This window comes from Aulonocara sp. 'chitande type north' Nkhata Bay, linkage group LG4, assembly GCF_057382095.1.
Source record: "Aulonocara sp. 'chitande type north' Nkhata Bay isolate Kocher_YH1m ecotype deep benthic linkage group LG4, A_spYH_male_GT1.1, whole genome shotgun sequence".
NCBI lineage: Eukaryota > Metazoa > Chordata > Actinopteri > Cichliformes > Cichlidae > Aulonocara > Aulonocara sp. 'chitande type north' Nkhata Bay.
This window is the reverse complement of record NC_141347.1, coordinates 27,454,080-27,475,824: the sequence shown is the minus strand read 5'-3', so window position 1 is coordinate 27,475,824 and position 21,745 is coordinate 27,454,080. Positions and strand designations below refer to the sequence as shown.

The following is a 21,745-nucleotide window of genomic DNA, read 5'->3' as shown; positions in this document are numbered from 1 at the left end:
TGCCGAAGGGAAAAAAAGTTTCTAGATGGTCCAGAGATAAGCAGTAAGATAACACTGCAGGTTTTCAGGGAGTGAATGGAGGGTGTACGGATTTCTTCTAAACCTGTGAACAGCACAGGCATGTGGCACAGCCAGCACTTAAGTCTGATGTTTAGAGTGCAGGCAGAGATAAGCTGCTAGACCCCAGACAGGACTCCTGCTCTAAGGTATATGCCACTAGCAGTCTGCCTGCATGCTGTATTCACAATGATTGTGATTATTAGAGCTTTGTGTTCTTCACTATAAGCTAAACATAGATAGTCATTGTGTATTGTCTTCATGTTATGGAACTGAAGTGCCAGATATCCTTTGTTGGTTTCACATGAGCTATTACCTTTTCATCTGGATCATGGGTCCCGATCATCTGAGGAACATTCAAGAAGCTAAAAATACTCATATCACATTGGTAAAACATCTTTATAGGAAAGAGGAAGGTATTAGCAGTGATTTTTTCTAATGTCTGGAAGATTTTTTTTCTTTCTTGGAAGAGGAAGTGATGCAAGATCTTTCCCTTGTGGTCAACTTTCCATATTTGTTATCTCTTTGCAATCAAAATTCTTCAATAGTACCTTTCAGACAAACAACAAGCTCAAAATGCTTCAAAGGCTTTGCCAAGACAAAAAATACACCAAAAGGCAACCAACAAACTCTATATACATCTGTCAGACTAATAATGAGTAAAACAAAGAGTCTGAAACAAAAAAGAAACCAAACTCTACATACATCTTTAAATACCAGAATAAAAAATAGTACACCAAAGTGCCTAAAATAAAAAATACAAAATAAATGTAAGATACAAAATATAGTAGGACTCCCATCAAATGCCATTTAAAGAAGAACACGCAGTACAGCAAATACGACAAAATCTAATTAACAGAATTTTTTTCTTGAGCAACAGATCGCTCATTACTGGAAAACAATACAAAACGTATCTTTTTTTGTTGTTGTTGTGACATTATGACAGTTCATCTGTACCTGGAATTTACATGCTATCAGATGTTGATACAGATGGGATGGAAAGCCCCTGTGTCTCACACGGTGCTGCCAGAGAGCAGTCAGGCTCAATACTAAGGACTTCCTTGGTGTAATTGTGCTCAAAGAATTAGAAACATAGCATATTTAGCCCCTCTGCATAGACTCATTTATAGTTTTGGTTCTCTGGTTCCATACAACAAAGACCTCCAGTGATGAGTAATAAAGCTAATCCGCTGTGTTCTCTTTGTACAGTCGTGCCACTTCTGCTAAGTACCTCAGTTCTGGTAAGTCAAACACAGGGCAACTCACCTCTATAAAGGCTTCCTGTGTATGAGACACATTTTCAGTTTGTCTCTGTAAATATATTTAGACAAACTGAAAATCTGTATATATATATATATATATATATATATATATATATATATATATATATATATATATATATATATATATATACTGTTCTATCTCTATGGAGAAAAAAATCTATTTCGAAACGACTTAGGAAAGTGGGTGGATGCAGAAATGAAGAAATAATTACGATAATAATAACTAACAAGAAAGTTTCAAGCTTGCAAAAACAATCTTTGTTTAATGACAAAGTATGAATATCAACTTTTCTTTTGTGTACATAATATACATCACCTTTGTTCTAGACAGTGATGTCTAGGTGAGGGCATTGCACCAGGCACAATTACCCAAGTAACTGAACTGGGCATTAGTTAATATTGGCATTTTAGGGAATTTTCATGGTGACAATGCCTCTGAAATGCCCGACATTTTAGCAGATAAACTGTTCAAGTGTGTGGTCACAGATAGTGTTAAATGAGAAATGCGTCAAGCATTACGTCATAGTAATCGAAATTACAAAGTACCAGGACTTGTTAAATGTCAAATAGGTTTCAGTTAGGACATGTAGTAAAATGTATAATAGAAGTATGAATGGTTGAACTACCAGATTAAGTACTTTCTGTTACTCTTCAGCACTGGCTGTTAGCTCACTTTGCTCTGCACGGACAATAAACATGGTCACAAGTAACAAAAATCCACCAATTACAATCCTCAAATTTCACCAGATGTCTTCACATCTTATCTTTTTTGTTTTTCTGTACAACAACAGCATCTATAGGGCAGATTCTAATTCTGCCTAGAAGCAGGTGAGCAGTTAGAAGCAGATCCCAAACAATAAAGCGTTTGCCCACAAACCTCTGGCAAAGCTGCTACTTGTTTTGGAATAACAAACAAGGTGTGATGTGTTAATCAGAAAACTTTAGAGGTTCAGGTTACAGTTAGACAGATTCAACCAAGCTCCTTTCTATTGAGCTAATCTCTGGCTTTTAACAGTAAGACTGTAGAAAGCCACAAATCAATTATTTAAAAAACACTGCAAGAAAGAACACAAACATGTTTTCCAACATTTCGCCTTCCTATTGTCAAGAATAAACGCTTAAATGTACCACAAGGACAAACAACATCGGAGAGAGCTGGTTTTGAAGTGTGTTTTGGGGCACACATCCATGAGCACATGTGGAACTCTTCTTCGGGGGTTTAGGGGTGGGTACAGGAGGTTGCTAATAACAGCTGCCAGATGTGCAGAGTCCCCAGAGCCCATGTACATTCTCACAGACAATGGAATGCTTGTGAGGAGCCCCAACAGGAAGTGAGGTCAGGGCTCTTGACCCCTCCCCTAAAGGCTCAGAGAGAGAGACCGCAGCGGGGCAGTTTTAGTGGAGCAGTGTCCAATCATAAACCCTCTGACAGTGAGCAGCCAGTCCATAAAGCCTGTCTGCTACACAGCCATTAAACACCTAGCTGAAGAAGGACCGTGAGAACAAAAGCATTTGAGATACACCACTAGACCGTTTACGCATTGACCCCATCACTTGGGGATTGCAGATTGGAAGATTTAGTCAACGTTAAAAGAAGTGTTGCAAAGTTGATGTTTTTTGTCACAAGTTGTTCTTCTTTTTCTTTAGAGAAAGTAATTTCCCCACACCATCAACAGCAAGGATGATAGACATGTGTGTGTTGAGAGAGAATTGCACAATCTTTCTCAACCCCAGTAAACCATCAGCAGACGCAGCATGAGTCAAGGTTGTTCAAACTGTCTTGTAGACACAGACAGGCAAAGACTCATCTGGAGACGGCTGTTGCACGCTACGTCTCATACACTCTTATTGGGGGGCTTCATAAGAGCAATGTAGTCATTTTTCATTTTAATGCTCTCTGATGTCATTAAGCACATTCTGGTACACAAAAGTATGAACAAATGCCATCTGTTTCCTGCCATTTGGATTGCGGTCATTTTTAAGAGGAAAATGTATCTGAAAGTGACTCACTGTGTTTCAACCAAAGTCTTTCACTTGTCGTTCAGATTTTTCTTTTCTCTATTATAAAAAATAATCTGTTTTTTTTAACAAACAAACAAAACATTTATTTAGGGTGTCTCAACAATCCCAAACGCTGCTCTCACAATCCCACAAAATCCAGTCCAGTTTTTGATGTTTAACTGCTGCAGTAACATAATGCAGCTTCTTCTTTTACACAGACGCATGACATCATGGCCACTTGGGACGACTTTGGCTTTCAACATAATGACTGGGAAGACATTATTACCTTTCCTGCGGCTGGAAAGAGGCTTTTTCGCTGGGGCGAACACCTGCCAGCTGTGGGCACAGCCCTGTTGACTAACAAGTCCTGACTTACCTTCACCTCACCCATCTTATTGCACCTATATGCCCAGACCTGAGGGATAAATGGAAAAAATAAAAGCCATGAGTCACCACAAACAGTCAACGAGAACAGGTCAGCTGAAAAAAAAAAAAAAAAAACAAGAATATATTAAAGACACAGTAAATCAGATCAAATGGTGGTATTTATTGTTTCACAGTGCAGGAATACTTGGCCTCTGTCAGTTGAAAAGTGTTGGGATCTGTTAGGAAAAGAGGAAGTGGGGAGGCGGAACATCTGGACTTTATTTGAGCGCTCCAAAGTGAAGAAAAGGTCCAGAAATCAGCTTAAAGGGCATTTTCCATATTAATTGTTGGCCGCAGAACTGCCTCGTTTTAGTTTTATATTTCAAAAGCGAGACTCACGGCTCTTCGTGGGAATATGACGTTTCCATACACTCCACGCCGCGTCTCGCGTGTGTGGGTGTGTGAGCGCGTATTGCGTGAGTGCCTCACTGACGCTCCACAGCCCAGTGTTGTTCTCGCAGAGCAGACAGACAGACAGACAGCCAGCCGACTGGATTAGATCGACAGAATAGAAACTGCTAGTTCTTCATTTTTTAAAACCTTTTTTAACATAAAAAGTCTGGTTTGACTTTCATAACTTCTCCTTTTTTGGGGGGTGGGGGGATCATCGCGCCTTTTTGAACAGTTTCGTGGTGGCTCTCAAACCGGTATGGATTTGCCACTGTCTAGAGAAGGCACGCCGTGTGGTCCGCTACCAAAGTTTTGATTGTCACCGTTGGTCTGGAGTAACAGAGGAAGGCGCTGAACTTTGACGCATACGTGAGGACACCTGAAGACAAATATCAAACTGCCGGAGCGTCTCTTTACTCTGCTATCTACTATCTCTCATGGGGTAAGTAATCCCACCATTTAAAGATAAGAGCAAAAAGTAAGAGCATGTGCTTCAGCAGCCTAACAAAGGGGATCCGCACTATTGTATCGCTCCACCAGGCTGATATTTATAGATGCTCGGACTTTGAAAATCAGAGACAGACACTTATCTAAACTCCACGAGGTCCCTCTCATTGCATGAGCAGTGAAGCGTGTCAATAATGCTTGGAAAGTCTCGGCAAACTTTTCAAAATGCCACAATGACTCATGAGTACCTATGCCAGCTCGCTGCGTGGCCGCAGTTAAGAAACGTCACTTCTGCACTTTCACAAGTGTCCCAAGAAAGCAGTTACAGCACAGCGCGAGATGTTTTTTTTCTTCTTCTTTAAATTTGATTCAACGTGACAGCTTCTTAGACGTCGCCCTTTAACGATTAACAATTTGTCGTGTCAAATATTAACGTGCAAGGCAGCTGGACGTGGGCGGGTGGGGGTGTATGTGCACTCTGATGTATGGAAGCTGTACTGTACGAGGCTGAGGGGGAACCGCGCTCAGCCAAACAGCCAGCTTGCCGTGCCCCCCCCGTTCAACCCCGCACCCCCTCCACGCTGTGACCCCTGATGTTGTTGGGGCTTGTTCATCCGTCACTCTAAAGAAGGCATTGTATTGAAAGGATGTAATAATAAGACAAAAGCCCCCATTATCCCCATGTGCACCGGAGTTAATCTTATGGGCTTGGGAGATAGACTTTTCAGTGAAAACTAGCTCATAGCTTCAACAAGCATGGCCTTAACTGAATCTCGTGCATTGTTATGGGTGGTTTAGAGTGAGAATTAAAACGGAAATGTAATTTGAATACACGTTAATAATACGATGCAGCTGAACTGCAAGTAAGTGGCCTGAATTTGCAAATCCGGATTTGAATTTAACGAAGGTTTTCTTATCACGCATGCTGAGAGCATGCTGACTACACAGCACATATTGTTCCATACTGACCAAATGAGTAAATCCTTAAGTGAAGGATATAGGTGTCAGCAGTCCAGTAGACATCCTGGGAGAATGCTTAAGTTAAAGTGAGATAAGATGATAAGCTAGAGCAAATAATGTTTATTGCTCAGATAAAAGCCTCCATCCATCATGCTCTGTCCTGTGCTTGGTCTGGGTCAGTGTGTCGGTCTACGGTGCGGTGCTCATTAGGAGGCTGTCTGAAAGTACAAAAGTCTGTGGTCATATTATCTCGAGGACCAGCTGAAGAAATGCCGTGAGAAATCAGCGTCTGAAAATGTTGAATAGCTTGAAGCCGGTTAAAATTAAGTACACATCTTCCTGTGATAACATCGAGAATAGTTGTGAAAAGGAAACACAGTCAGCAGCAATAGGGTCACCCTATCAAGTGTTGCACAGGCTGTCAACAGGGTCATTGATGCAGGTGTTGCGCAAGACCGACTTGGTTTGTTTGGTGCATGCATGACCACCTGTGGACTCAGGTGTGTTTCCCAGCATCTCTTGGATAGGACATGACACAACCATCCATCCATCTGTGTTTGTCCCATGTGACCACATGGCTCATTGCACGTGAACAACACCCGCCACAGGCCTGACTGGTGCCGGGCTTCTTTGCTCACCCACCCCCTTCCCCATCCCTTGGCAGGAGTAACAAAAGGGTCAATCAAATTACTGGCTAAATGCCTTTCACAGAGTTGAAGCACACATGGTATTAGTCTTAACAGTCTATATAAAGGAACCTTAAATGTTTTATGTTAAACTGTAGGGACATTTACACAGACCAGCAGCCCATTACCTCATGAGTTCAGGATCTGTGCGATGCTGACCCAGCCCACTGTGCTCAGTGGCCCTCTGTAATGGGAGCCGTTTCAGTGGGGATAGCGTGAGAAATGAAGACGGATAGATGGGGTAAATAAATAAATAGATGTATAAGTGCATGGATGGATAAATAAATTAATGGTAATTTAGCAGTGGGAACTCAATTTGTGGGATTTTTTTTTTAATGGAACAGGTCACTAGGGGGATAAAGTCGGGAATGGGTGGTGGGTGGGTGGCGTTGATCCCTGAAGGATGCTCAGATTTCAGTTAAGGCCTGGGAGCAGTCCACTAATAGGGAGCAGCAAGAAAGCTTTTCTTTGAGGAAGCTGTCTTTCCTTTTGTTGTCTGTGCTTTATTCAGTCAGATCAGGCTCATAACAATACTAAAAGATCAGAGGCATGACCTGCCAGAGGCGCCCTGTCTTTTACCTGGTTCAGTAAAAGCAGTCAGAGGTCAATGCATACATTTAAAAAGAATAGGAACCATGTCAGATAATGAGGGACAATGCCTGTGTTTATACTCCTCTGTTGGGATTTCTCTGTGATATTAATAGTGGTCTGCGGATAGCCATCTGGTTTCTACGCGCTCATGCTGGTAGTCCTTTTTCGTGAAAAACACTTTCCTTGGGTGTGGCAGCTGGAGCAAAATAAACGACTTCTGTTCGCAAGCTGCCGAGGCGCAAGTCACAACACACAGCTGACAGCATGTTGCTATATGATTCACAGCCAAAGCTGGGAGTGCCTCAGATCAGAGAAATACATGTGGTGCGCTTTGCTTTTAGCCTTTTTTTTTTTTTTAAGCTACAAATGATGTGCTTGCTCTTTGCTGACACCTACTCACTCCAGTTAAAAATAATTATTCTTATGAAAAACACATTTACAAATATGGATTTTATTTTGTTGGGGGAAACAATAGCTGTGAGTATTTTAAAATGCTGTTTCAATCAGCGAAAGAAACCATTAGCTTTAAAGACTCTTTACATTCCTTTTCCACTTGGACAAACTATGAGACCCCCCATGACCAGGCCCTGATGCTTGTAGCAGCATGCCAGGATTTCCTGACACTTTCTGGTGTGGATAAGTCTGTTCCAATTCTCCTGCAGTTTCAAGCTTGGACGAGACAATACTCAGATGCTGCCAATAAGTGGCAATGCAAAAAAAAAAGGTTTTCAGGACAAACTTGCAACATGGGTCTTTCAGAGACAATGACGAATGGATTGAATGCAGGGTTTCTGGTTACTCCTGTGGCTTTGGATCGGTCTTTAGATTGGACAGCGTGATTTATGAACTGAAAGGCAACAGCCTCGTACAGTCTGTCCTCGTGGCAGGCTTAATTAGTGTGGTCATGTCGTGGTTTTCTCATTTCTGATCCTTTTCAGGGCTCGCTCTTGCGCGATCTCGGGGCAGGTACATATGAAGATGCTGTTGTTTTGGAGACCACCTCCTCCTCTTTCTTCCTCTCTCTTGGAAGTCTTTGTTATCCGGTCAGCTTTGTTTGTGCAGCTGGACAACTTGACAGGATTACTTCAACACCCCACCTCCCCAGACCCAGGAGGAAGCTGGAGACAGTTTTCTTGGGTTTTCAATTGCCCTGTTCAGCCAGTGAAAGCCTCCTGAAGCTGTTCCTTTTGTTTGGAGCTGAGAGTTAATTTGCTCTCTCTCGTCCTAATGAGCTTCTTTGGTTGCTAGGTTTTTGTTATATCCACTCACAGGCTTTAAAAGTTAGACAAAATGGCCAACTGTGAGGGCATTTTTATTGAAACTAGCTATTCAGTTTGTTTATCCTGTAAATGCTTCAGCTTAAGTCTTTCCAAGCTGAAAGATATGATGGACTTAACCTACAGCAAAACACAAGCTGGGTCATGATGGAAGCCAGACAGCTCCAATTGAACAGACAGACGGGGCAGAAGTGGATGCCGTTTATTTAAATGATAACTGCTCAGACGTTTTCATTTAAATGTGCCTCGTCTAAGTGAAAGTCAAGTACGGTAGTTGCCTTCTGCTATTCGAAGAGTTCGACAACAGCTACACTGTTTGCTGTTTACATATTACGTAGTGGTAAGCCACTTTAACCAGAGCCAGGATATAATGCAGTATATAAAGAAAAATTAGTAACTGCTGAGTTTATTTATTTGCACTCATGTAATGCCTACAGTATATAAAGCAGACCTTCGAAACTGCCGAAACCGTGTAACATTAGACATCCGAGGCACACATTTGCAGCTCACAAGTATATTTCTTCGCGTTTTGACATATGATGCACTCATGCTGGGGAGATTTCAAAGACATAAATGCTGCCATTCAATGCAATCATTCCTAAACTGTATAAAATACTGGGATACAAGTTAGGGCTGTGTGGACACAACAATGTTCCCTCTCTAGGCAACCGTGTTTTTCTCCATAAAACAGAGCTATGGTTAATGGACCTCTGTTTGCCAGAGGAGTCTGGAGTTGTTTTCCTACACTCGATCATAGGGAGGGATGGAGAGCCACTGTCAATTTATCAACTTATCAGTGGACACTAGACAGGAGCAGTCGGGGTGGCTTTGTGGCTCTTTGCATTCGACTCTGCAGACATTGTTGCGGTTCATTGTGCAGTAAACCTTTTTTGCGTTACTGATTATGGTCTGGTGTACCGTGACTGTTTGTTATGATGTGCAGTGCACTGCAAATCACTGCAGCATCTGTGGAACAAACAGTCACAGTGTCGCAGTCACGGAACCCTCTGCACTACCAATCAACACAAACACATGCATTGATATACACAGTCATGTCTCGTGGTCACTAGCACCGGATGCATTAAATAATCTCAAATTCTCTCACAGCATCTGCGCAGTTACCAAGAGAACATGAGAAGGGGTGGAATTGAAAGTCTAGAAACAGGATATAATAGGAACAGTGAGCTGGGACAAAAGATAACTAAAGAGGGCTGAAAACCTTTCATTAGGAGGCACCTTATTGTAAAAAAAAACCAAACAAACAAAAAAAAACCCAACTATGGGATGGTGTTAGAGGCACATGGTGATTGAAACTCAAGTCACTCAATTTCGCTCTCACACATGAGGTTTCTCACAAGAGGCCAACCAATCCTGACCTCACTTCTCTGCCTGCATTGCATGGCATTGCCTGCACGTACATTGCTGGTTTAAGCCGCCGTACACAGACATGCACTCACACAAAGACACACAGAGACACTCACAAAAGAAAGAAAAAAGAAAGCTGTGCAAAGTGCAGAGATAAAAAAGCAGAGCGCATATGTGATGCACACATGTTCAGCATCTCTAAGAAAGGCGCCATGTGGTTAACACTACCTTACCTTCAGACACGCACGCCGACAAATTCTGCGCTTTGCAATTTTAAAAGTGGTTTAACCATATCACATGTTGAAGGGTAAATTCTGAGAAGTGTCTTATAAAATTTCCTGAGATTTTGTATTTCAGAAAATCATAATCTTTAAGTGTGTATTTAAGTAATTTAAAATAATAGTGCTTTTTTCTGAAAAGATTAAAACATTATACTCATTTGTGTATTGCCTGAGAATGTAGTCTATTGGTGCAGAGCTACACAGTTCTGTCGAACTGATTGCGCACTATGTGCTGTAATGAAGTCTTTAATAGGGGGCTTTAAGAACATGCTTGCTCCAGATGTGGGCTAAATAAATCCCTCTTGATGTGCATTTGATCACCTCTTTGTGGCCTCGTCTTTTGATCTCTGTGGTGAAGTTTAAAAAATACGAGGTGGGTTGAGGGGTGTCAGAGTAAGGATTATGTGGTTCTGCAAATCGGAGAGCCGCATGAAAGGAGAATATGCAAATATGGGGCAATATAAAAACATGAACAATTTGAAAACGAGACGTAAGTTGACAGGGATGGTCTGAGGGTGAACGTATTACAGTAATTGCCTCTCAGGCGCCGACTTTGGAGATCCCCCACCCCCAAGTAGAGAGAGTGGAGCACTGAGGGGACAGCAGCAGTGGGGGTGATGGTTATAGCTCCCGAGGCTGCACGATGCCCTTCTTTCTGCAGCTCTTTGTCTACAGCTATGTTCACTTGGTACCCGAAGAACCCTAAAGCACACAAACAGCCACGATATATAAAGCATTATCAAGCTGCAGAGACTGTGATGTGACTTCAGAAAGGAGCAGAAAAATGACACAATAAGACGTGAGCTAAAAATGCTTTTTTTTTTCCACACTGAGATGTCTTGCCAGATTGCGACCCCCAGAAGAGGCTGTGCCCAAACTGTCAAACTGTTTGACGAGCGAAAGGGTAATCCCTAATTATATGCCAGATCTCGTGTATTGGGGACACGAGCTCTCCTATATCTAGGCGCTTATATGAGGTTTTAGTGGCACGTGATTAATGTTGGTGTAGTAGCAAACAAAGAGAGACAAACATTTGCTATTTGGAGCTAAAATTAAACCTAAAACATAGTGTGAAAACTCAAGTGGAGGAACTGTTTCACCTTTCAGTAAAACGGAACTGCTGTGTGTTTTGTCTCTCGTTTGATGCTATGATGCAGGTGTGACACCGATACTAATGTGTGCTAAATACTTCTGTGTTTTGTTAGTGTTTTTATGACAGAAGGGGATGTAATATATAGATGTCTGTGACATAGTTTAGCAAGCTAGGTTATTGCTCGCCATGTTTTTTTTTTTGGTTTTTTTTTGTTCTGTTAACGTTGTTGTTCCTCAGTTCAGTTCCCCTCCACATAAACAGTAACATGTTGCAGCAACTATCATATTCATCCAGTCTGTTGTGCCTCTTGATCGTGTTACTGGGCTTGCTAAAAGCCTTCATTTTTCGCATTTCCCCTTGCTTTAGTTTTCATGCGTAGCACCGTTGTGATATGCTGGTCTTTTGAAAACAACAGATCCAAAAGCGACTATATATCTGCCACTTTTCCACTTGTCTATCCTCGGCCCAATGTGTCCTGCTTATGTGTAAGTTTGTAAAATCATCGACAGACTGTCAGGGTCTGTGAATTTTGCTGCTCTCCAAAAATATCAGCTGTCACAACTGTCAAAAACACTGTCCTATCTTTGTGACTTGACTGAAATAACAAAAGTGACAAAAGATGAAAAAGTGTGCATAACACCTCAACTACTAATTCAATCTTTCTGCTTGAACACACAGGTGAATTTGTAACACGTAACATGTTTCCCTTTGAGGTCAGCACACCACGAGTAATCAAATCAAATCAAATCACTTTTTATTGTCACATCACATGTGCAGGCACACTGGCACAGCACATGCGAGTGAAATTCTTGTGTGCGAGCCCCACAAGCAACAGAGATGTGCAAACACAACAACACAAACGAGCAAAATACAAGAATGGCCAACCTGAAACTAATAAATATATGTACAATATATAATAGTGTATGCATTTCTGGATGTGTATACTAAATATTTTCCTGTGTGTGTGTGTGTGTGTGTGTGTGTGTATACACATTTTTACAAATTAAATAGTAAAAAAATAAAATAATAATAATAATAATAATAATAATAATAATAAAATATATAAAATATACAGAGTTGAATATGTGCAAAACAAGTGGCATTTATATACAGTGTGGAGTGCATAATGTTAAAGTTCCAGTAGTGAAGCTGAGGTGTCTATGAAGTGTTCAGCAGTCTGATGGCCTAAGTCTGATGGAGTAAGAGGCCTCTCTCGTGACAGGAAATTGAGGTTGTTTACGCTCAACTGACCCTAAACCAATTTATTTTTAAATTGGTTACTTCTTTATTTTCACAGCTTTTTTTGCATCCGTCTTGTTGCTGAATTTGTGTGCAGCTGGGCATGAAAGAGAGGGGAAAATAAGTTCAAGCAGTTTTTTTTCTTGTTCTTTTTTGTTTTTCTTTAAACTTCAAATAAGCGAATCTGTCCCTAATGTCGTTTAAAGTCTGGGACAGTCATGTGACAGCAACACCATGCATCCTCCTCTTTCCCGTTAAACCATGAAACTGGGATAATTGCCTTTTCCTGGTAATTGCCAGCAGACAATCAATAGCATCGCTGTGCTGATATAAAATGATTTTCCTCATGGAGGCCTGGCGGTGAATGATTGATTGATTGGTAAAGAGGGACTGGAACCATCTGCCAGCAGACACAGTCCATCCTGTGTTTTTCTTTTTTCTGCGGGCTTGATGCAAGGGTGGGTGTGGGGTCTTGGTGGGCTCCTGTGTGCAAATGGCTTGTGTTTTGACCTGTCAGTGTAAAGAGGAAGGCTCCTATGTCATCACTGATCAAATTTAAGAAAGTTAAAAGTGTAGAAAAAAAAAAAACAGAACTCTGTAAGCATGGTTTAGTCACTTCCTTTCAGCATCTGTGGTAGCAGTGGTGAAACCTTGTGGTGGAGCTAGGTGTTTTTTTCCCCCCATGTCTGGCATGTTAGCACTTGACATTGGGGGAAACTTTGATATTTGCTGTGCGTTGCATGTGGAATTTTCCCTCTAAGAATCTCTGCTCACACCTCCGCGGGATGTTCACAGCTTTTGCTTTTAGTTCAGTCGAAATAAAAAACCAAACAAAACACATATACAAAGGTCTTTGTTACTTTAACGTGGTGATCTTCATTTACAGTAGAGTAGAATGTGCATGTGGGAAAGTAAGGAAGCAAGATGTAAGTCACTCTGGCTAAAATTTACAGCAAATCATACTCACATTTTAGATTAACACTGATAATTAACACACAAGAAACTGAACAGGAAAGAAAAAAAAATAATGGCACCAGAGGCTTCCTGTGCACCCGTGATAGCATACTTTGAGATAGATCACATTGCATATAAGAGAGATTACATTTGAGAATCCACACATTAACTTTTTCATACAGTTTTTTTTGAACAGCAGAGGCTGGTCTGAGTATATGTTTCCACTACGGTATCTTGCTCGCATGGAGAAAGATGTGTCACAGGATGTCTCCGACCACAAACAGTTCAACCGTGAAGTGCGCTGAAGGATTATTTGAAGTAAACAGTAAACATATTTGAATGCAGCCAAGATAAAAGTCAAATATAAACTTTCTCAATTCACGGTTCATGGTTGTTGTTGTCTGAAATGGTCTTTAACGAAATCTTTTTGTGTTGTTGAGGTTTAGCATCACTGTGAGTTTCAAATGCTTTCCCCCTGGTGAAAATGGAGCCAGGTAGCAGAAGGTTTAACAAGGAAGTGAGGCTTTGTTTGTTTTCTGGTGCAAACTGGGACTTGTGTGTTTCTAATGAAAAACACCTGAAGCTTTTGTTCAACCGTCAGTGCCACGATGAAGACAAAGCTCTTTCTCTTGTTAAAATCCAAAGAGAGCAAGAGTCTGCTTTCAAGAGCAACCGTCAGGCTCTATCTCCAGCAATCTTTGCATGTTTAAAACCCTTTATGGCCCAAGATTTATACAGGTCTGTTGGACTTATTTTGTAATTTAAGCTGTAAAATGAAAGTAAGATAATAATTCTCATCTTTCAGACACTATTAAGCGAAAAATGCTCATAAGTGTGAAAAATTAAGGCTTACATGGTAAAATCGGAACCTTTTTTTTCTGTTCATGTTCACTCAAAAGTAGCTTGCCTTCCGCTATCATGATGCATCGCATATCCCTGCAACACTAAATAAAGTTTTTTAAAAAATTCGGTGTCAAATGCAGCTGCATACATTTTCTTGCATGTGTGGTGTGAAAACTATACATAGCTGTGAAGTATCACAAACACTGTAAAGCAGAGAAAGGCGCATTACGTGAGAACCTTTGCATCATTTATGAGAAATTTATTATGATACAGATCTCAAAGCTCTCTGATAGGATATCCTGCCACAGGTATCTGTCTCTTGTTTGGCTTCCTTTGTCTTTAATTCACGTGTTGCTTCTCTGCCAGCGTTTGTTTCATCACCTGCTCTTGCACCTTGTTGGGCCTTTGCTGTAAAATCCAGACAGGATGTCATGTTGTCTTTCGGTAACCCATGCTACACCTCCACCTCCACCTTTGTGAAAAACAAAACGAAATTGTCGTCATTCCGATGGAAAAACATCCAATACCTGATTCAAAAACCTGCATGCGCTGTACATGTGTTGGAAGCAACCTCAGATTAAATTTTTAATCTATAATGACTTGAGGGGGCGTCAGAGAAAAGTTGAGAGTAGGTTTCCACCTTCAAGGTGCAGGTTCAAGGTTCTTTATTTGTCACATGCATAGTTATACAAGTATAACACACAGTGAAATGTAGCCTGACACGCTCCTCGACATGTGCAAAAAAATTGGGGGGGGGTGTAGAGGAAGAACATATTTTTTATATATATATATATATATATATATATATATATATATATATATATATACACACACACACACACACACACACACACACACACATTGGGTGAATGTGCAGTAGTAGCAGCAAGCACCTTGAATCAATTTAAGTGGCACTTCTGCATGTGAAAGCTAAAAGTGCATGCATTATGTTTAGGTGCAGGTTTGTAATGTATTTTATTGCACCGATGCATTTAAGTGCAGAAACGTGCACATAAGCAGAAATGTGGTTTATATGTCAAATATAGAAATATATAGAAATATATTTAAATATAGGCCAACGTTTCTACTCTTCCTGTAATTAATCAAAAATTAAGATTTTTCAGGGAGTTGGGGAATTTAAATCTGATATTAGCCAGTTAATAAAATGACTAGAGTGGTTTTAGTTTTATACTACTCTTATGACATTACTTGTGATTATTATTTCAAGTGTTCACATCTAGTCTAAAAGAATTGACACATTGGTAGTCATGGTATGACAACACTTTTTAGCATTGTCACCCTTATTGTGGAAGTGTGACAGTGCTGTCTGGGTCAAATGCTTCAACAAAGGGGCAGGGAGGCGGGGGTTCAGGTGTTGATCAGCCAATGTAGAAACATCTGAGTGATATACTGTATTGCAGGTAGAGCGACAGGGCAGGGTTTAACACATTTAGACGGTGCACTCGGCAAACCAGCCCGTCAAGTTTTCCCACATGAAGTGAAATCCCTTGATGACAGTTGCCAAAAACTCCTTGGTGACAGGCGGACCTTGAGCTGTCTACACAACAGATAAAAAGAGTGCCGTACCGAAAGGAAAAAAAAATGACAGAGCTGAGAGAAAAAAGTCAAGGTGAAACAAAGCCAGCCCAATTTTTTTTTCTCCATTAGTAGACAGGAGACTGCAGAGACACAGAGGTTCTTTTTCATGAGTTAATTCATTATAGGCTGCAATAATACAACCTAATATAATTACCCGAGTGCAGATGCCACATGTGCTTAAGCTCAAACACTCCTATTTGTGTCTATTACTGGAGCTAAAAGGGATGGGGAGGAGCCCGGCTTTTCTGATAGCAGTTGGATAAGGGAGTGCTTGGCTGTAAATTTCTGCTATGATACAGTTGCTGTAGCCAAATGGAAGCATGCTGTCCCTTTATTAAGGCTGAAGGCCAATGCTATCCACACTGAAGGAGACTATTGTTCTTTGTTCCTGCTTAAGGAAACGGTGTGTTGGTTATTACTGGCAGCCTATAGCAGCTGTGCGCTGAACCTGTCTGAATGCAAGGAGGATGCTTTGCAACACTACTGTCACATTTAGCCGAGTGTGTTACAATGCAATGCAATGCATTGATGGGTTTGTGTATGTATGTGCACGTCACAGCGATGTCTCAGATTCCTGCCTTTGTGTCCAGATGCCGTTCCACATCCATGCTCTCTCTGTCTGGCTTTGTCTTGTTCCTTCTTTATCTTTTAGGCTCTCAGGTTTAGATTCAAAGCCTATTAGAACAGAGAAGAGATCCAGGCCCAGTTTCCACTCATTTCTTCTTTAGCCAACACTTACCTCAGTTCTTCCCTTTCCCTAGCAAAGACAAGGACGCATCAGTGTTGAATTACTCTGAAAGCTAGTCTGCAGAGAGATCATATTTCTTTTGACAGGTTTAAAACACCGGCTCCACTTCTAATTAGATTTCCAGAGCTTCCAACCTTCCTTTATTTTAGATCCTGTAGCTGGGGCCCATTTTTTTTTGTTGTTGCATAAAAAACGAAATTTGAATCCATTTTAGCGATTCACACTGGGACTTGTTTTTTTGGCATTTCATGATAAAACTTTCCTATTAGTTAAATTTTTCCACAGCAGTTTTCATAAAACTAATGATATTCAGAAATCATTATGTAAAAGTGTGGTGTAGAGATAAAACATCTTGTTTTTCAAATCTTAGGAAAGCCCCAACTTTTAACTTTCTGGTATCTATTTGATTAGCTGCAAAACTTTTGGTTGGAAGTGGGTGGCTGGTGCTTGTCAGGATGAAGAGCTCTGGCTGATCCGCATGCTATGCTGAAGTTTCAAGAGGTAACTCACTGGAGTGGAATGGTCTGCTCCCCACAACAATGCCGTGTGTTGACAGCCGAGTGCTTGGACAGGGTTAGTGGAATGTCCCCTTCAGACTGGGAGTGCAGTCCTTTGTCTAAGCACCAGCCCTAACAAAGCATTTATTCTTTCACCTGAAGGTGATCTCTGCTTGTGGAGGTTAATAACTAAAGTACTTTTTTTTTCTTCTTTAGGTTAGGTGCAAAGTCTTTCTGCGGTTGACTTCTTTTCCTTGCAAACTGCAAGGTTTGCCTTTGTGGTTTAAATGTAGCACCCAATTCTTTATTTTTCATCTGTTTTGCTGTAAAGCAACTCAAGGATTTCTGACAATAAAAGGTTTTATTTTTGAAGCTCTTGTTTATCGCCATCCTACTGTTCCTGGGTTATTACAGTCAGAATAAGTAAGAATTTTCTAGTTTCCGCTGTACTTAACATGTTTCCTGGATACTCTGTTTTGCTTTAGGTTTTGACTTTGCTGAGCACGTGGCTTTGCTAAAAATATATATTTTCTTTGTCACAGTTTATTACATCGATGCAACAACATTTCCTTTGTTAGTAATCCTGGCCTTCTCTCTTTCTTTGTGTTTACAGGTGACCCACATAGAGCTTCTGAGACGTGACTGTAGGACAGTCTCCCTCCCAGCATCCTTCCTGTCCTTTACTCAAAGGCAGAAACTACTGGCATAGACGCTCTGAACAACACTGTGTGAATGAATCTTTGTCGTAAAGCCGTTGTGCATTGCCACCCTGTCACCATGGGGAGCAAATATTCCCAGTACTACAATAAGACTGTGATTCGCTTATACTACACCTATGCTAAAAACATGACCACGGATGAAATGAGGGAAGAAATTGAGAAAAAAAAAAAAGAACATCCCTCCAGTCTCGAAATATTGATCGTCATCCTTTGCACATTCATCATCCTTGAGAATCTGATGGTCCTGACTGCCGTCTGCCGCAACAAGAAGTTCCATTCGGCTATGTTTTTCTTCATTGGTAACCTGGCATTCTCTGACCTGCTTGCAGGCTCAGCATATATAGCCAACATTTTTCTATCAGGGGCAAATACATTTGAGCTGTTCCCAATACAGTGGTTCATCAGGGAAGGCACAGTGTTCATTGCTCTGGCAGCTTCAGTCTTCAGCCTGTTGGCAATAGCTATAGAGCGCTATATCGCTATCACCAAGGTAAAGGTATACGGCTCCAACAAAACATGCCGAATGTTTCTGCTGATTGGAGCCTGTTGGGTTACCTCCATCCTTCTTGGAGGACTCCCCATCATCGGCTGGAACTGCATCGACAACCTCCCTGAATGCTCGGCAGTTTTGCCACTTTACTCTAAGAAATACATTGTGTTTGTCGTCACTGTTTTCAGCCTCCTACTACTCTCTATTGTCATCCTCTATGTGAAAATCTATTTGATTGTACGCTCCAGCCACCAGGAAGCAACCAACTCACAAGCTTATTCCCTTTTGAAAACGGTCACAATAGTGGTGGGAGTCTTCATTGTCTGCTGGCTGCCCGCTTTTACAATTCTCCTTCTGGATTCGTCCTGCAGCATATATTCCTGCCCTATCCTCTCCAAATCAAGCACCTTTTTTTGCATTGCCACTCTGAATTCTGCGCTTAACCCAGTGATCTACACGCTGCGCAGTAAGGACATGAGAAGGGAGTTCCTCCGTTTGATTTGCTGCTGGGGCGTGCTGCAAAGTGGGCGGCCTTCTGAACGTTGTCTGGTTCCTCTAAAGAGTTCCAGCTCTCTGGAACACTGCACCAACAAACTTGAACACCAGAAAATGCCTATTATGAAAGAATGCACCACCTGTGTTTGATAGGGTTTGATAGGGTGTTTGATAGGGTCCAAGGATATCATGTGTATTAGTGTGAGAAAAAGAAACAAGCTAGCACGTCCTGGATCTAAGACAAGTGGGTGAGGCTGGGACAAAGCTGTCTTTGAGACACAGACTTAAATCTCTCATTACAATTGATACTGTGTGAATTTATAATCGGTATGCAATTAAAATCACCCATGCAGCTGGTGTAAAAATGCAAGAGGAAACCAACGTAGTAAATGAGAAACTATAACGTTCTCATGGGTACTTTTCTCGATTGTGGAGCAAACCATTTTCACTTATATACCTATGATCATGTTCATCTTTTAAATGTGTTAAACCCTTTTAAAAGCCAAAAATAATGTGCATAATATCATAGTTATGTAATAGCTGTTTGGGACTTTCAAGAACTGTGTCAATGCAAAGCTTGCAAAATTGCACTTTGTAGTTTACTGTAGAGATTTCTGCCCTGTGTAAGATTAAACCACATTACTCTTCCTCACTGAAATATGTATGCATTAAGCTTAAAGTTGCATCACTCATTATTTACAGAGTCAGTGGCAGTGGTCAACTGAAACAAAATTACTAAGTAGTCCTTTGACAAAACCAGGACTATATAGTCCCTATATAACCGTACCTTTTGATAAACTACAACAAACTTGTGTAATCTGCTCACATTTAATGCATGAAACTCAGACTGTAAGAGCTAACATGTATGATATACTCCAGATACGGCTTCCATCACTAACACCCCTCCCCTCATTTGTCCTCTTAATCTGCCCCTCTTGCTTTTACTGTTGTCTTTTGTATCTAAACAGTTTCCGTTGAGGAAGGCCTAATCAGAATGCACATTTCCTTAAGGGAGTAGGCACAGATGGCAAATTTGACTCAATAACAGCTGTTTAAAAGCTTTAACTAAAAGAACAGATGCCCTTGCAGTGTTGTAGTAACATAGAATCAATGTGCTGCCTCTGTTTGTGCCTTCCTCATGGGGGCAAAAGGCTGAATGTATGTATGAAGTGTTCGGGGCATGTACCCCATTGTCGACAGTATTATTAACCATCATTTGGAATTACAAAGTCATTGACAAACAGAGAGTGGGATAAACAGGGTAGATCACTCTTACTGTGAATTTTCAAACAGCACCATGAACAAGAATTTGTTGTGAACATCTTGGTTTAATTTGCAAACCATAAGCCGTGTGCAAATAAAGATCCAAACCTGTCTCATGTTTCTCAAGACCCCTCACCTTGTCTACAAAATAGCAGAAGATCCGGTTTCAGACGCACGAGAGGTATCTGCCCTCCTGGGAGGTCAGCTTCATCCTCGTTCCCTGACATCCTACAACACGCAACTTCCCTCAGCCATAGGAAGTTCTATTTTTTCAGTGTCCGGTTCCTGTTGTTTAGGCTTACTGTAACCTTCTTCTCATGGACACACAATTAAAACTCTTCTCCCTGTCAGTGTTTTTATTTTTTATTTTATTTTTTATATTGACTTCTAAATTTAGATGGACACGCACTTTGGCAGCTTCCGTGATGTTTCCTTTCCCCCATTTTTTTTTTTTTAAAATCGGTGTACCTATGAGTTCGCCAACTTTTATGTTATATATATATAAATAACTGTGTATGTTTTGTATGTATGTGTCTTTGTACAGTATGTATGACTTTTTTTATGCAATGTCTTGTGTGCAATAGTTGTGTGTGTCCAGTAGCACGCTTCCTGTATTAAACTGGTACAATCTGAAACACTAATAGGTACATGCCTTTTTGTTAATTCCAGTTTTATAAAAATAAATGAAATACTGAAAAAAAAGTGTGCGTGTGATTTTTAGCTTTACTCAACCAGTGTGGCAGCTGCAACTTTTCTGCATGTCCTGAGTTGCCTCTTTTTTTTTTATTGTGAATCCATCTTAGAAGGAATTAAAATGCAGCATTAAATCCAAACATGCTCTGACAAGGTCAGAAAAACACTAGCCTCAACATGAAAGCCTGTGATTGTTTGTGCAAATACTGCTTTGTGATTAATCATGGCTATCTTACCTGATGAAAATATAGCTTTGCTTTAAGGCTAAAGGTAGACCTGAAAAGGATGGGAAGCTGGGCAGAGGACAGAGTGCGGGGGCTTAAAGTGGGGTGTGGTGGAGAAGATGGCCTGTTTGTAAGTGTTTGTCTGAGAGAAGCATAAAGAAAAAGCCCCGGGAGAGGTTTTTCTGGGTAAGAGGGATGCTTGGGGTGAGGGGGGAGGCTGACTTATAGAGGCCTTGGGAGATTTGGGCCTGTTTCCTGTCAGACATCCAGGATTCCTGGGTGGGAACGCTGGCTGAATCAGCCCCAGGAGGCTGTGCTGCTGGGATGTCTGCCAAGTCTTTCCATAGCGCTGCAGGATATTACATCAGATTCAGAAACCTGTATGTGAAGTTGTGTACACATAAAGCACAGCCCATGTAAGCTCATTGCTGTAGAACAGCACGAAATTTGAAGTACTTTACAATTTAGACTAAAGGAAAAGAACAAAAACCCCGCCTATTTCTAAACATTATTCAACTGTGCAGTGACTGTACACACAGCTAAACACTGACCAATTAATATAATAACAGAATAAACAAGTGTCAATAAAAGCTGGTGGTAAAAGCGGACATGGTGGGTTTCCATGTGTAAATACTGTACAAGAACAAATTGACCGCCTGAGATTAATCCTCTACCGATGACACACTGCCACCTTGTGGTGGAATAGGCACGTAGCTGGTTATAGTTGAAGGACCTTGTCTCCGTATTTATTTGCTCATAATGACATTGCAGTCGCCCAAATCAAAATATCTACAAACAACTTAAGGCAATCATGACCTGAGGCATGGATAGTACAGTCGCACTGGAAGTGATCCACAGTGGATAATCAACTATTGTTACCCTACAATAATACAACAGCTACATTGTGTATCACATTTACGATGCCATCCAGTCAATGTTTTTTTAATTGTACTTTTTTAAGTAGTAGTAATACAACAGATGCAGATGTCTTGCTGCGATAGCTCATTAGTAAACAACAACTTCCGCCTGGTCAGACCACTTCGACATCTATCAAACAGTAAGGGTGGATCGGTTTAATTGTGCATTTCTAGATAAATTATTTCTTTATAAAAGAGACAAAAATT

The 21,745-nt window shown here is 40.9% G+C and overlaps 1 protein-coding gene across 1 annotated transcript; it reads left to right on the top strand.

The window, feature by feature from the left end:
* Positions 1–3,921: 3,921 nt before the first annotated feature.
* Positions 3,922–20,406, top strand: s1pr2 (sphingosine-1-phosphate receptor 2). The gene is made up of 2 exons (XM_086289565.1): positions 3,922–4,599; positions 17,351–20,406. The coding sequence occupies exon 2, from the start codon at positions 17,470–17,472 to the stop codon at positions 18,589–18,591; it is 1,122 nt and encodes a 373-aa protein (XP_086145691.1). The 5' UTR covers positions 3,922–4,599; positions 17,351–17,469; the 3' UTR covers positions 18,592–20,406.
* The last annotated feature ends 1,339 nt before the right edge of the window (positions 20,407–21,745 follow it).

Excerpts from the sequence above, each read along its gene's own strand:
- s1pr2 (XM_086289565.1), top strand. The coding sequence starts at position 17,470 with ATGAATCTTTGTCGTAAAGCCGTTGTGCATTGCCACCCTGTCACCATG.